Below are 13,687 nucleotides of genomic sequence, written 5' to 3' on the forward strand. Positions count from 1 at the left end.
GAAAAGGAGGGTTTTAAAAACCTTCTCCCTGTGTCATGGCCCTGATGAAGATCCCACCAGGGCCAAAGCTGGTATTTGTCCCAGGAAGGAAGCTCCTATTCGTATAAACAAATGTGAAGCCCACAGGCAAGACAGGTGAGCAGTAACAAGAAGATAATCCCAGGCAAGTTGGTTTAAGAACATTAAAAAACTTTATACAGAAATGTCAGTCACACAGATTAAGGACTTAATTATTTGCCATATCAGGCCAAGGTGGATTATATTGTGTCATTTCCTGAGGAAAAGCATGGGCTGGATCCTGAAGAGTCTGTTGCCAAGACTGGACTAGGTTTTCATTAACGTAATTGTTCTGGGGAAGAGATTCCTCATAACAGTTGTTTTCCTGGTCCTGATACTGCATCAGAGGAAAAGTACCAGAACCTCCGAAACCAGCCACAGAACCCAAGAAAGAGTTGCTTTGTGGGAAAGGGTCCAGCTGACCTATTCCAATTGGGCTGTTTGGCAGCTGGAAATAGCTGTTCTGTTGGTATTGTCCAGCTAGATGAGAGAGATGCCAGCTCCCTCCTGGCTGGCTTGGCTGATGTATACAATTCTGATATGCTGCTGTTGCTGCTGCTGCTGCTGCTGCATAATTTTGGCTCTGCCTTGGTTGCTCCTGAAGGCAGAGGTTAGGAGGAAGGACATCTTGGTTTCCATGTGCCCTGGAATCGGTTGATTTTGGTTGCCTCGCTCGTCGGTTTTGGAACCATACCTAGAATGGAAAGAACCACATGCCCATTATTCCCAGATTAGGATTCTGTGGCTTTTAACTTTCTGGTTACAACAACAAAGCAAAGATTAGCATAATATGAGGAGGTCTTACACAATCTTGTTTGTTTAACTATGATGAATATGCAGTAGCCCTAGTGAAAAGCCATCATTACCATGGGCAACTACTGTCTTTTCTCCACTTTCTCCATTGTGGCACTGCAATCTTCTTGGCTTTACTATGTTACAGATAAGAATTACTTTTAATAAAGTGTGCCTGACCCCATTCCTGTGTTACTTGTTCTTTGCAGCGTTTTGCTGCTGTTTCCAATTCCACATTCAGACATCACATGCCCATAGCTGCTAATGTAACACTTCCGATTTGGATTTAACAAAGTTTACCAGTCTTTGACTTGGATTCCTTCACTGAGCAGGGGTTGGACTCGTTGGTCTTGTAGGCCCCTTCCAATGGTCTTGTAGGCCCCTTCCAATGGTCTTGTAGGCCCCTTCCAATGGTCTTGTAGGCCCCTATCCTATGATTCTATGAGTCTGATCTTGTTCTCTTTTTTTCCCCATTAGGCTGCCAGTCAGACCAGACATATCATGCTTCCTAACAAAAAGATTTCTCCAGAAGTCACTCACTGTAATTATTTTCATCCCATCGAGTAGTGCCTAGGAATATTTGAGCCATATTTTTGATCTCCTGGATCAGAAATCTTTCCCATCCGTTATCATTGCTTACCCTGAAAATGTTAGATATTAATCTAGCCAATACTAGTGTGGCTGAACACTCTTGTCCTGCAGGTGTCATCTAAAGGTCAGGAACACAAGTTCCCTGACTCTTTTCCTGTCTAAAGGTCAGACAGCATATATTAAGGTCTGGACGCTTGTGCAGCTTGGTGGAAGCAGGTCTCCTTGTCCTACAGGATAGTCCCACCCCATTCAGGAAGTATGCTTCAGACTGCAACTTCAGAGAAGGGCTATTAGAAATACAGAGCAGTATCACTGTCCTGCTGAGCCCCTTTTCATGCAAATAATGCCTTCCAATGGGGCTACTGCAAGTACACCTTAGAAACCTACTTGCATTTCACAAAGCAAAAAGTTATAAGCCTGAGGCTGCAATCCTATGCACATTTACCTTGGAGTAAGCACCACTGAATTCAATGGGACATACCTCTGAGTAGACACTATAGGATTGTGCTGTGAAATTAACAAGAGAATTCCAGAGTTCAGTGCCAGTAGGAGGTGCTAGTGCAGAAGCATGCTCAAAGGCTCCCTCTCTTACAGCCTTCCCCAACCTGGTGCCCGCCAGATGTGCTGGACTACATCTCCTAGCATGCTGGCTGGGGCCTGCTGGGAGTTAGTCCAACACATCTGGAGGGCACAAGGTTGGGGACTTGCTGCCCTACTGGAACAGAGCCTTGTTCATGCAGGGCTGCCCTATCACCATCCTCAGAAACAACCTAGCCCATCACTAACTATTGCTGATGCAGAACTTGCATCACGATCGGTAGAACTTGCTTCCAAATAGCCAAGTAATCCCAATACTTCCTAATTTACAATTCAGTTCTTATTTAAATTGATTTATGTTTGCATAAACCTGGTTAGGACTGGGCTGAAAGCAGGCAGGGCTAGGCATCTTGGGAACAATCCAGTCAAAGGCAATCCTCTGATGAGGGAAGGTAGCACTAAAAGGAGGCAGAGCCAGAAACAGCATAAATCAGAGCACTGGGGCAGAATCCACTGGCAGGTTCTCCTGCACAGACTGCATTGAGACGAAGAAGGGTGGCACAAAGGCTTGGCCGGAGGACTTGCCAGGGGATTGCACCCTCCTGGGTGGTGCCATCGGATCTGCCGCCTGGGCCACCCAAGTACCTCGAGGTGGCTTGGCTGTGGAGGTGAAAGACACCTCTCTAAACCCCACTTATTTCTGTGGAAGAGAATCAAGCCCTTGCACAACCCATCCGGACTGCCCTTCTAGCCGAGCTATGCCCCTTCTGCCCTCTCAAGCGCAAGACAATTTAGGCTGCAATCTGACCCACGCTTACTTTGGAGTTAATGGGGCTGGGTCATGCTCTAAGGGGTTGTACTCTTAGCCCTGGCATGAAAGGGATTTCTAACCCGGGTCTGTAAAGACGTTTTACTACTGAAACCCAGAACTTGTATCAAATGAGAACAGTTTATTGTGAATTGTACTGGGGAGGAAAATCAAGACCTGGTTTGAACCATGATTTCTGAGAAGATACAACAGAGAGGCAGTGGGTTCAAGTCTACATGGAAACTCCACCCTCCAACCAGAAGGACCTCCTCTAAAATGCACTCTGCACACACTCAGAAACATAAACTCACATATCCCGCAGGATAAGCCCTATCAGTATAGGAAAACCTAGCAACACGCCCCACCCCAAAGGAGCAAAAGTAGCTCAGCAGCATGTTCTCCTGATGCAGGGATGGGCAACTTGTGGTGTGCTAGATGTTGCTGGACTGCATCTCCCATTGTCCCTCACCAATGGCTATGCTGGCTAGGGCTGATGGAGGTAGAAGTGCAACACCACCTGGAGGGCCACAAGTTGTCCAAAGGCAGAAAAAGAGGAACTTGCTTCTTGCACAAGACACCTCTAGAGATAAACTAGGAAAAACGTGTGGGTGACTCATCCCTTTGTAGGAGTTCACTGGATAACATAACATCACTCTTTTGAATGTGGTAAAGCATCTGTGTACCTATGGAGGTTGGAACCCCTAATGGCAAAAAATAGCATCCACTGGACACTTTTGGCCACGCTTTAGATCACACATACGAAAGTCCCACTGCCTAGTCGTGCGGGGGAAGGTTGCAACCGTAAACACTCAGGTTTAATTTTTTAGGAATAATTTGGCAAAAGTGGTGGTTTCCAGTTATTTACAACAACTGATGCTGAAAATAGAACTGAATCATAGAATAGTAGTTGGGTATTAGGCAAATTCTGCCCACTGCACTGGTGTGGCCACTGACTCCCTTCAGTTTTAGGGCAGGGAAGATTTATCTCAAGAGACCTGATCTGGTCCCTTTCAATATTGCAGTTATTTTGAATTGCTCATTTATATTCTGAACCTCCTTGGAACCACTTGGGGTAGAAAAAGTATTTTTAAAATAAAGCTGGGGGAGTTTGTAAGATCTTGTGCCACTCAAGGTCAAAAACTGTATGTCTGAAAATATGCCTACCAGCATGCTTTTGGTTTTCTGTTAGGATTGTGGTTAAAGCCAAGACCAGATGCTGGGGGTGGCTTATCTATAGATATACACCTTTAATGGCATCTTTTCAGACCCTGTAAACTCCTCCATTAGAAAGAATATACTGCCTTTCCACCCTAGGGAGGTTGAGAATATAACCAAGGTAATTATTAAACTGGAAGCAAACCAAGTCAAAAGAGGAGCCGCATTAAAAGCAACCTGATTAAAAAGTCACCAGCATTTCCAAATGCCCACTAGAATAAACCTGGCTTTCCTGTCTTCAGATTACTTGGAAGCCTTTTTAATCCCAAATTCTGTGCCCGCTTTTTCCTACCTGCTATTCAGAGCGTCTCCCCTGTACCGTCATCCAAGAAAAGGGGCTTTTGGACACAAGATTCAGGACAGTTTCCAGGCCAGCATCTCCCCAACAGGGCGGGAGGGGTGAAATATTTTGGGGCTCCTTTCGCGCAATGGACACGTGTTTGACGGAGATCGGGGTTGAATTTCCTGCTCGTTGTGACCACTAGCTACAACGAGCAGGAGGGGCAGGGTTGTTAGATGATTTTTCTAGACCGAGCCACTCCCGCCCGGGCTAGTGACCTAGTATCGGGCGGGGGGAGGCTGAGAGGAGAGAAAAACTAAATCCTCCCCCTTCTTACCTGAACGCGAGGCTCTTCCTTGCCGATCAGGCCTGCCAGCCTGTTCCTCTCCTCGAAGCCCGGGTAGCGGTCCTTCTCAAAGGCCTTGACGAGGATCGCCTGCTGGGCTGGGGTGAAGTGGGTCCGCTTCCTTCTCTCGCTGCCGCTGCGGCGTCCTCCGCCGCCTGTTGCTGTTTTGCGACACCTTCCTGCAAGGAGCACAAAAGCGGGGCCGGAGGACAAACGCAGGACTTTAAGCACCGCTGCCTTGCAGTCCTCTCGCCCTCGTGGGTGCCTTTCTCGGATGGAAACGGCACCAGTTCTCGGGGGGCCAAAGAGACTCGCAAGGGGTTATCGCCAATGAGACTCCTACTTAGAGTAGACCCAGTGAAATGAATGAGACTTAAGATAGCCATGAGGATCTAGTCCCGTTCATTTAAATGGGTCTACTCTAAGTCGGACTCCCACTGGGTGCAACCCGACTGCTGTGCTGAGGCTGCAGCTGAATGTTGGGAGGAAGCCCTATTGAGTTCAATGGTATAGTGCACCAAAAAAAAAGCAAGAAGGAAACCCGGATTCAAACGTGCTCAGAGAGGGTAGGCAACCTGGATGACTCCAGATGTTTTGGACCCCAATGATGGAAGTTGCAGTTCTAGACATCCAGAGGGCAACAGGTTCCTTGCTCCTGTAGGGCAGATGCTCAAGGTATTTCTTTTTTAAAATTAGGATTGGCAAAAGGGGTTTTGGCTGGGGGGGTGACCTTTGGCTCTAAAATATCAGGAATGTAGAGGCTCTTGTTAAGAATGGAACCCCTGGATTGGGGTGAGGAAAAGAAAAATGTTAGTGGTTTGCTTCCCCACTGTATTATTACCCATGGCTGCCTCAAGTGGGTGCCTGTAAAACCATTACATCCAGCCTCCAAAACTGGGCATTTTTACATGAGGCCTTTATTGTGCACCCTTACTGGAGCTTCTGTTTCCAGATTCTTTGCGGGATTAAGACCAGCTCCTTCACACATGCTTTTTTCTGGGATTTTTCTTTCTCAGCCTTTCTATATGTTTCATTATATAACCACTAGATGGTGATGTGGTATAGAGGAATTATGCATTTACACAAGGCTTCTATAATGTGAATCAGAGAAAATACCAGTTATGAAAAAAGCCTGGATAATGGTTGCAAAAAATGGGAGATGGTACAAAGTACCTCGCACACAGTAAAAGCCTTGTGTGGAAATGCCCCCAGCAGAAGTGCCCTAAGTCACAGTTTGTGACTAACATGAGAGGAGCTTTATGCAGATTTGGATTTGGCACATCATTCCACCGTCTTTTGCAGCTATTAAGGAAACAACGGCCTCTCACAAACTATCAAGGGAGGCAGATTTAAACAAGAATTCAAGAACTCTGGCTTTTATATTTCTTCTCCCTCCCTTTGGCCATCCCTAACCACATTTACTGGGGGGGGATCAAATTTATTTTAATAGGATGTAAATAAGGGCCAAGGACATTTGCACAGGACCTGCAGCAATCAGTCCTCTGCACATTTTTCTCCTCTCAGGGGAAGTTACTTCCAGGCAAAGGTAGACAAGGTGAGGCTACAAAACACCAAATTGAACAGGCCCCATTTCTAGTTCTTGCTATTTAGTGAGATATGCCTCTTGATCCTAAGCATCTTTGCTAGGAAGCAAATCCGGGGCTCACCCAACTGGGAATAAGCCACATTAAAAACCAGAACAACCCCCAAATTTCTGCCTATGAAAATAGGAGTTCATTAAGTACGCAGTCTGCCATAGTGCGAAGGCTTGATAATTGCAACCTTTACTTTGGGAAGCTGTGATTTTACTCATATTCTTCTTTAAACAAAAGAACAAAAAAAACCCTTGTGCAACCATTTCCATCAAAACAGAGGTGCAATCACAACTGCCAAGAAAAAAAACTTTTATCAAGTTTTAAAATAAAACATTGAGGCACAGTTAATGTTTACTTGTGAGCAGCATTGGGTAGGATTTATTGTGGGAGAAGCAACATATCAATAAAATAAATTTAAACAAAATACTTTTTGCCCTGAAGATGCATAGAATTTTAATAAATAACCCACCCACAATTTTGGCAGTGGCTTTCAAATTGCTTAACTGTAACTGGATCATCCCACTTAGATAGAAATAACTGCCGCCATACTCAACCCCATATATAAAATTTTTGCCCTGGGATTTTGTTTTGTTTTTAAGAAGAAAAATATTTGGCTAATCCAGAAAGTGGTTCTTTCTTACCTTGTTTAGTTGGCTCCATCACATATGTATAAGCTGTTTTCATCTTGTAGGCTCTCTTAGCAAAAATAACTGCTTTTCTGATGGGGAGTTGTCTTCTCTAGAATAAAATTCTGGAGGCGGCTTTTGCTTTTATAACCCTGTCCATTCTGGAGCTTAGAAGGAACCCCCCACCCCTTTCAATCTCCTCCAATAGGATCAAGCTTACCTATAGATGGGGAAGCCACGCCTGCATTGGCTGAAGACCCAATCACAGGTGAGATATCTCAAACTCCAGTAAACACCTAAGGCACTGCCTAATGGCATCCAGGAAAATGCTAATTTCTGTCTGTCCTCCAAGGGGGTGACTTTGCTTCTCAACAAAGAGAGGGAGATTTTTCTGTACTAATCCAATGGAGGCAAAGCAGCCAAGATCCCAAAAGGCCTGGTTTCTTCCAGCTGACAGTGATGCATCAAGGAATGCCCTGAAACGGCTCTGGGTTTCTTTCTTTGAGAACCTCCAGCCAGTTGTTAGGATTCAGAACTTTGTACTTGCAGGCTTGATGGGAGAGAGCTCTTGGTCACAGGGTGAAGATTAGAAGAGTGCAGATAATAATAAGAAGAAGCAGCAGCATTTGTCTTTATTGGCTATGCTGGTTGTGGATGATGGGAGTTGTAGGCAAAAGAGCCTGGTGGCTCTGATGTTAGTGGGGCAGTGAGTCTGCTCTGGGTTTCAGTCAGAACCAGCCAGAACTCTGAAGGAGCTATCCAAGATGCTGTTTTAGAATTCTGGCTGGTTCTGACTGAAAACCAGAGTGGATTCACTTCCCCACTGACATCAGAGCTACCAGCCTCCACTGGTTGTAGGCCAGTGCGTGTGGAGGAGACTAGGGTGAGGAAGACAGCATCAGCCATCCTTACAACAGCTCTGTATGGTAGACCTGGCTGCATTCCAAGGCCCTTCCCTGGAATAAGCCCCCTGAACCTTCCTCCCAGGTAAACAGGAGGAGGCTGCTTCTGTTATTCTGTATCCCACATTGCAGAGGGGGAAGAGGGAAGGGGGGGCTGAAGGTGCTGGTTTGTCTCCCAGGGAGTTTATTGCAAAGGAAATATTTCTTTTCCTATCAAGCTGGGGCTGTCTGGCTCACCGCTGACTCTAGCGCAGCCCCATCCTTGGCCTGCTTACTCCTAAATGAAGCCTTTTCCCAACCAAGTCTATCTAGGAGTGTAGGTTTTGCCACTGTAGTACACTAGAAGAGAAGAGACAGGCAAGAGGGACCTGAAGGAGAACATCCTTTCAGAAGGCCTAATGTTTATGAAGAGATGCCCCAGGCATGCTAGAAAATGCTGCTCCCTAAAGCCTGGATGCAAAGAGGGCAACTCAGTCATAAAGGAGAGAGGTCAGCTCAGCTTGCTCACACCTGTCTTCCAGATACCCGTTCATGGCCTCCCTTAGGTGCTTTACCTTAGAAGCAGGTAACTGTGTGGGTAAAAGGCTACATTCCAGGCACTCTTCATTGTAACTAAATCCAACTGAACAGATGGCCATTGCTTCTGAGTAAATGTGCCTAGGATTCTGCTGCATGCCTTCCGGATGGTGCCCATGTTTGCTTCTCTTCTCAGGCTTTCTATTTCTGATGCTCCTTCCTCCCACCTTGATGTTTTATTTTCCACTTCACTCTTGTATTTCTCTTTCTCTCTCTCTGACAAGCAGGAAGTCAAAAGGTGAAGTAAAGCTTTCCCCAGTGTGGCATTTCCTTGATATGAAGTTGGGAGACCTTGAAAGATAAAGAGACCTAAGGGAAAGTGTTTGTAAATCCCAGTCCTTATGCATGATCAAAACAGGGGCCAAATTATTGGGGAGTGGGGTTAGAGGGGCCAGAGTCAAATCCACAAGCCCCACTCCTGATCATCCCCATTTTAGCCAATCATGCCCTCCCTGTATGCTCCTAAAAACAGTAGTAAAGGGTTTGTTGCAGGAGGTATGGGGCCAGGGGGCCTCTGTGCCATCTCCCCCCCCCCCCGATCTGAGTCCTGCAGTAGGGCCTTCCTCTTTAAGAGACCTAACCCAGCCTTCTGCTGTAGAGATTCTAAGGGCAATTTGAGCTGCAGTCTTCCTCCTCCTCTGCTTCTCCTGCTCATTCCGTGGGTGGAATCTAAGAATGGGGTCACCTTGGAGCCAGCCAGGGGTCTTTGGGAGAAAAATATTGCCCCAGAATGAAGCTTCCTTTTAATGTAATGCGTGAAGTCATTCCACTTGACTGGAAGATTCCCTCAGGTACTGTACACAAGACTAGAAGACATGGAAGGAGATCCATTTTTATTAAGTTAATTTTAACAAATAAACATGTACAAACAAACACAAGAAAAGGTTAAAACTTGTACATTAGCTGGCCTCTTTCATTAAACATGTTTCTAAGCTCCAGGATGACAACAGGTAAGTATTAATTGTCTACGTCAGACTTCCCCAACCTCATGCCCTCCAGATGTTTTGGTCTACAACCTCCAGCATCCCTGACCATTGACCATGCCAGCTGGGGCAGATAGGAATTCAAGTCCAAAATATCTGGAGGGCACGAGGCTAGAGGAGGCTGCCTACATCATTCTAATAGGCAATAAGACCACTTTGGTTACATTAGGGAATCTTTCCAAAAGAAAGAGTGAAAGGCAGGTGAATGAAACTGGATGGATGGGTGGAGTAGATCAAAGTAGATCCCACAAGCCTGAAGTCTGCCACTGTTCCACATACATGCTTGCTGTGAGAATCTTTTACATACCCATAGCAATTGTATTTGCCACATGTCCCCTACATGTGGGAAGTAGCTGTTTCTTAGTATGTTTACTCAACTGTCAGTCTCATTGGGTTCACTGGAGTTAATCCCTAAGAAGTCTGTTTAGGGTTGCATCTTTAGTCTTAGTTTCTGCTGTTCCATTTTTCTTCTTTTTTTACAGTATTTTAGATAGTTTTAGCTATAAATTGTATTAAATTTGTTTGTATGGCCCTTTTCAGGCTAGAAAGGTGGCACTGGAAAAGTAGAATTAAAGAGTAATGAAATCCCCAATATCTTTTGGTGAAACTTTTCCTCAAAGAGAATAGACTATTGTTCTGAGAACTGTATTGGACTCCTTTCTCTAAGGAAATCTCTCCAAAATAGCTGACTGCCATACAGCCCAATCATCCTATGGGCATTTAATTTGAAGTAAGGGCCTCACACTTCAGCAGTAATTCCTCCCCAGTTAGTGTGCAATAACAGACTTGTAGTGTCTAAATTCATCAAAGCCACAAACAAACCAGTTTTACGGTGCTATCAGTTGCCTCCTTCCCCAAGGAAGCCAGGACATGTCACTCTGTAATTCTGTGAGGGGGCTGGGCTCTCTAAGAAAATGACCTCAGCGGCACAAGAAGAGAGAAATCCATACAACTGACTTTCAATGGATTACTTATCATTCAAGGACGTTGCGCAATGCACGCTTTCTCTGTTGCCTATTGTGTGAGAAGATGTCTGGCGAGGGATGTGAGAGGAGCGCTTCCTGGGGATGCTTGTGGAAGAGGCTTTTATTGTGCAATCTCATTGTCTCCTTCATGGAATTTTATGGGAGAATTTCTCATCAAAATCACCTCAAATAAGATACATTCTTCCATTAGTTTTCACCCTGCTCCAGATAGTTCCAAGTCACTCAGCTGTTCCTTTCCAATTAAACTTAATTTTGGTGTGAAAAAATGTAAAAAGAGAGAGAGAGGCTGGTACACACACCCAACATCATTATACGAGGATGGTATAGTATGCCAGATCTGGATTTGTGGGAGTGCTACACTATCCCCCAACCACAACTAACCCAACAATCCTATGCTCACTGACTGAAATCGGTGGGATTTACTTCCTATCAAATGTGCATAGGAGCAAGTTGTATATACATATAATTGCTTTAGCTCATAATCATTGTTACATTTGGCTTTCCCATCCTACTGTTCTGTCCTGCATTTTACTAACTTTAGATTGGAAGCTCCTTGGGACAGGGACCTTTCCCCCTTATGCTGTAGTGCACCAAGTGAGTATTGATAATCATAAGCAGCAGCAAATTCTGCCAGTGTGCCAACAGGATCCACCACACGCACAATAGGAAGCTAGCGCTTCCTAAAGGAACTGGAAATGAGCCAAAAGGCTACTTTTCACAACAGAGCAGGTCAGTGGAGTCTGCAGAAGGGAGCTCTGCTGACCTGTCCCATTCTGGAAACAAGTGTTTTGGCTAATTTCTGGGGTTGCTTTAGGATCAGCAGAGGGACAGCTTGGATACTGCCCACTAAATATAAAATGCAACGGGGGCACAGCATTTTTAAAATTTGTTTGTGTGTTTAAGTCATGCATGGAGGAATTTGGAAAAGCCAGACAGCTTCTAGCACAGACAGAGGATTGCCTGGTGCTCAGAACTACAGCCACGATGCACTAAATTTTTGGGGGAAATGTGCTGTATATGGGAGGACACCACTCTAACATGAAAAACAACATGCACTCAGGGTGCTTTGGCCTCTCATCTCATGCATAAAGAACAAAGGCCATAAGTCAATGATCACATACAAGCTTTCCAAGCAGACGGTCTCCTAGATTCAGTCTCTGGCATCTCCAGTTGAAAAGGCTTAGGTTGTAGCTGATGGAAAAGACCTCTGCCAGAGGCCATGGAGAGTTGCTGCCAGGTGGAAGAGACTATATTGGACTAGATGGACCGGAGATCTGCCCTTGTATAGGGCAGTTCCCCACATCCCCATGTTCCAGTTGCAGTGCTGGAGAGGCACACTGGCCATTACCCCATAGTCAAGCCTCACTAGCCCTTCTACTCCTGTCCAGGTATATCAAAACCCTCTGCTGCTACTGATGCCCCTTGCAGAACCTCTGCCACAGTTTAGCCACTTATTTATTTTATTTTATTTATTACATTTCTCAACTGCCCAATAATGGGAGTTGTCTAGGTGGTGTCCAAATTGAAAACATAAACTACAAAGCTATGGTAAGACAATAATAACAAAACAAAGATAAAAACCAACAGGGTTAACAGATCAACTGCGTTTCTTTGCATGGAAGAATGGGGAATGCAACAGTGCCAATAGGAACCAGAAAAAACAGTTGTAAGGCTGGAAACCAAAGTAAAAAAAACAACAGCTGCACCAATTGAATTCCCAACTCGTTTCGACACTTGGTCTTTATCAGGGGAACTGCAGAATACAAAATATAAAACACATAAGTGATATATAATGTACACCAAAACACTTTAAATACATTTTCACATGTTTCAAAGAGAATTCTTGAATAATATCTATTGACTAATTAAAATCTTCAAAACATGCTAAATTATCCTAAAAATGTTAAAATTATATAAATACATACATTTTATAATCTAACAAGTATTAAAAACATAACTGTGTGTGTGTGTATACATATACTAGGTATTTAAGATACAAATGTATATGTTTTTAACAAGATCTCTGGACAGCCTAAAATTAAAAACTGCAAAACATATCAACTGGCTTAAAAATGATGAAATTCTCTGTATTCAGATATCCAATGATGATCAGGCAGGATTTTTAAAAGTGTACTTACAAACTCTTAGACATTATTTTGGAGGATTCCCTCTCATGGCATATGTGGGGTATCAGCTGATTATAACCAAATTAAATTGGGCTTATTTAAACTCCTTTTCCGGGCCTCAATTCTTAAAGACAGAATGGTACAAATCCTGTTAAGACTTACTACCCCATATTGTAATCAATTTTAAGATATAAACAAGAATTAGTATATTATACAGCTTATTCCAAGTGAGACATATAATCAATACTATCATTTAAACCCTGAAGGGGTTACAGTATCAAGGCTCAAGATCCGCATTGCTTTCTTTCTAAGTAGTTTCTTTCTACAAAGCTCTTTCCTCTCTTTCAGGGCAATCTGCTCTATGGCCCAAAATAAAATATCCACGTTGTAAGTAATGTTTGACTAAGAGTTCATCTTCTCTTTTCTCCTTTATATTATTCAACTGCTCTCCAATTCTTATCTTCAGTTTACCGGTAGTCATTCCTACGTATATTAGATTGCATGGACATCTAACGATATAAACCACACCCTGGTTGGCACAGGTGGTAAAACTTCCCAAGAAATATTCCCTTTGGCTGTTGGGATCCATGAAGGATGACATTTAGAAAGGTACTTAAGCAAGAATGCATACTCAGCAACACTTAATTTGGATGGCTTTAAAAGGAGATTAGACAAATTCATGGAGGATAAAGCTATCAATGGGGACTAGTCATTATGGCTATATACTACCTCCGGAACTGGGCGGGTGCTGTTGCACTCATGTCCTACTTGTGGTTTTTCCACAGGCAGCTCTTTGGCCACTATGTGAACAGACTGCTGAAGTGGATGGGCACTTGGTCTGATCCTCCATGGCTGTTCTTATGAAGTCAGCCTCAATCTTCTCTAAGAGGCCTGCTTGAGTCATTTACCAAATGTTATACATATATACATTTATGGGCTTATACACCTGACCTAGGAGCTGGTATGGCATATTTTAGTGGCTAATGCAAGCTAGGAGAGCCTGTATATGTGGGATACCCATTCCTCCTCCATTCAATTATCTATATAATATATTTTACTCAGTCTATGGTTTATTTGTTATTATTGATTAGTTTTTGCCACTCATTTACATTGTTTTCTGATATGTGAAAATAATTGTAAGCCCTGAAAGACTCTGGTTTTGTTAGGATAGATATTTTTCAAGCAGCTACTTTTCCCAGCCAGGATTTAAGTTTTGCCACTTTCGAAAATCTAGTTTCATTTGTTTTGAGATTAAAGTTCATTCAGT

General features: G+C 43.9%; 1 protein-coding gene across 1 annotated transcript; it reads right to left on the reverse strand.

The window, feature by feature from the left end:
• Positions 1–170: 170 nt before the first annotated feature.
• Positions 171–8,282, reverse strand: LOC146350584 (homeobox protein prophet of Pit-1-like). Its single transcript, XM_084845587.1, has 3 exons — positions 8,260–8,282; positions 4,618–4,918; positions 171–751 (listed from the first exon to the last, which is right to left on the reverse strand). The coding sequence occupies exons 1-3, from the start codon at positions 8,280–8,282 to the stop codon at positions 227–229; spliced, it is 849 nt and encodes a 282-aa protein (XP_084701713.1). The 3' UTR covers positions 171–226.
• Between the last annotated feature and the right edge of the window lie 5,405 nt (positions 8,283–13,687).

The sequence above is a fragment of the Heloderma suspectum genome, chromosome 3 (genome assembly GCF_057233095.1).
Source record: "Heloderma suspectum isolate Gila_16-S chromosome 3, 16-S_ref, whole genome shotgun sequence".
NCBI lineage: Eukaryota > Metazoa > Chordata > Lepidosauria > Squamata > Helodermatidae > Heloderma > Heloderma suspectum.

Coding starts and splice junctions, on each gene's coding strand:
- LOC146350584 (XM_084845587.1), bottom strand. CDS start 8,282: ATGAACGGGTATCTGGAAGACAG. Junction 4,919..8,259: donor AACGGGTATCTGGAAGACAG/GTGTGAGCAAGC, acceptor TGGCCCCCCGAG/AACTGGTGCCGTTTCCATCC. Junction 752..4,617: donor AGGAAGAGCCTCGCGTTCAG/GTAAGAAGGGGG, acceptor TTTCCATTCTAG/GTATGGTTCCAAAACCGACG.